General features: G+C 59.5%; 1 protein-coding gene and 1 pseudogene across 1 annotated transcript; one reads left to right on the plus strand and one right to left on the minus strand.

Moving 5' to 3' along the window:
- The first annotated feature begins 342 nt into the window (after positions 1 to 342).
- Positions 343 to 481, plus strand: LOC123073090 (uncharacterized; annotated as a pseudogene).
- A 351-nt stretch (positions 482 to 832) lies between these two features.
- LOC123067544 (uncharacterized) lies at positions 833 to 1382 on the minus strand. The gene is made up of 2 exons (XM_044490294.1): positions 912 to 1382; positions 833 to 862 (listed from the first exon to the last, which is right to left on the minus strand). The coding sequence occupies exons 1-2, from the start codon at positions 1380 to 1382 to the stop codon at positions 833 to 835; spliced, it is 501 nt and encodes a 166-aa protein (XP_044346229.1).
- Between the last annotated feature and the right edge of the window lie 349 nt (positions 1383 to 1731).

Here is a 1731-nt window from a genome sequence, read left to right on the forward strand (position 1 = left end):
GAGCAGGAAGTGCCTCCCATGACGATCGAGGTGACCAGCAGCGACGGCAAGACCAAGTCGAAGGCCACCAACCCTGAGTTTGGCACCTGGTATGCTCGTGATCAGCAGGTGTTTTCCTATCTGCTGACTACGTTACCTCGTGAGATGGCCATCCAGGTGGCAACCTGCCACACCGCCGCGGAGCTGTGGAACACCGTGCAAGGGATGCTCACCTCGCATACCCGAGCACGGTCCGTCAACGTCAGGATCGCACTGGCGAATCTTCAGATGGGCAACTCCACCATCACGGAGTATGTTGGTAAGATCAGAACTCTTTGTGATGAGTTGATGACTTCAGGAAAAAAGGTGGACGAAGAAGATGCGGTTTCACACATCCTTGCCGGGCTGGAGGAAGAATTCGATCCCGTGGTTTCTTCCATGTGCTCACGGGTCGAATCTGTAACCGTCCTGGAGCTGTACTCGCAGCTTCTGAGCTTCGAGACACGCATGAACCTTCGCGGGGGAGCCTCCCAGTCCTCCGCCAACGCTGCATCACGCGGGCGCTTCACCAACTTCAACAACAAGCAGAACGGCAACGGCGGCAGCGGTGGTGACCGCGGTCACTCCTTCAACAACAAACAAGCTGGTGGCGGTGGTGACCGCGGCCGGAGCTTCAACAAGCCCAACGGCGGGGGTGGCCGTGGCAATTCAGGAGGAAACGGTGGCGGCTTCAACAACAACTCCGCTGCCAAACCAACGTGCCAGATCTGTGGCAAGGTTGGGCATGTTGCTTGGAAGTGCTGGAAGCGGTACGACTCCGCTTACCAGGGAGGGGAATAATATTCTAGTGGGTCTATTCTACAACTGATTGTAGAATAATATTCTACAATAGGCAAGCCCCTATATAAGGTAGTTTTGAATCGGAGACTGACCCGACCCGAGCCTCCTTCCTCGACGCCCTCCAAGGCTACCCCGCCCTCGGCAGCCCTCTCCGCGGCGAGCCTCGCTTCCCCCTCGTCCACCGCCGCCGCGGGCTTCGGCGGCACGGCGGACCCCTCCCACTTCCGGCGCCGCGCGCGGAACGACGCGGGAAGCTGCCGCGACAGCTGCTGCATAGCGCCGCCGACAGAGGCGCCGAGGTCGGACCCGGCCTGCCCGAGCCTGCCGCCGATCTCCACGAAGGACGCGACGGCCACGGCCGGGAGGTCGACGCCGACCGCGAAGGGGGCGGCGGGGAGCTCGATGTCGAAGGGGAGGAGCTTGAGAGGTGGGGCGGGCCACGGGAGCTGCGGCGTCTGCACGTGGAGGTGGAGGAGCAGCCCCGAGACGCCCTGCGCGAGGCGGTAGGCCAGGTCCTGCTCGTGCCTCTGCACACCCAGCAGCGCGTCCAGGGAGATCTCCATGGATGGCGGCGGTACGGGGCGCCGGGCGGAGGCGCGCCCCGCCGTAGCGGATTAGCTCGAGCGGCGGCGAAATAGACTGGTAGTAGCCTGTGTATCCCTACCATCGAGGTGTTCGACAGGAAGTACAAAGGTAGCAGTAATTGAAAGTACATACAATATTTAGGTAGAAGTACAGAGCAATACAACATGCGAGAGAGGAAGTATACCTGCTGAGAATTATTCCTGCTAGGGAGGGAGTACCATAGTTACACTGAGAGAAGTACCGAGTAGTTTGAAGTAGCAGTACATGGTGTCCTTTATGCTAATTTGGTACTCATCTTTTGCAGCTGCTACTTGGAGCTGTGGAATT

Source organism: Triticum aestivum, chromosome 3B, assembly GCF_018294505.1.
Source record: "Triticum aestivum cultivar Chinese Spring chromosome 3B, IWGSC CS RefSeq v2.1, whole genome shotgun sequence".
NCBI classification, from domain to species: domain Eukaryota; kingdom Viridiplantae; phylum Streptophyta; class Magnoliopsida; order Poales; family Poaceae; genus Triticum; species Triticum aestivum.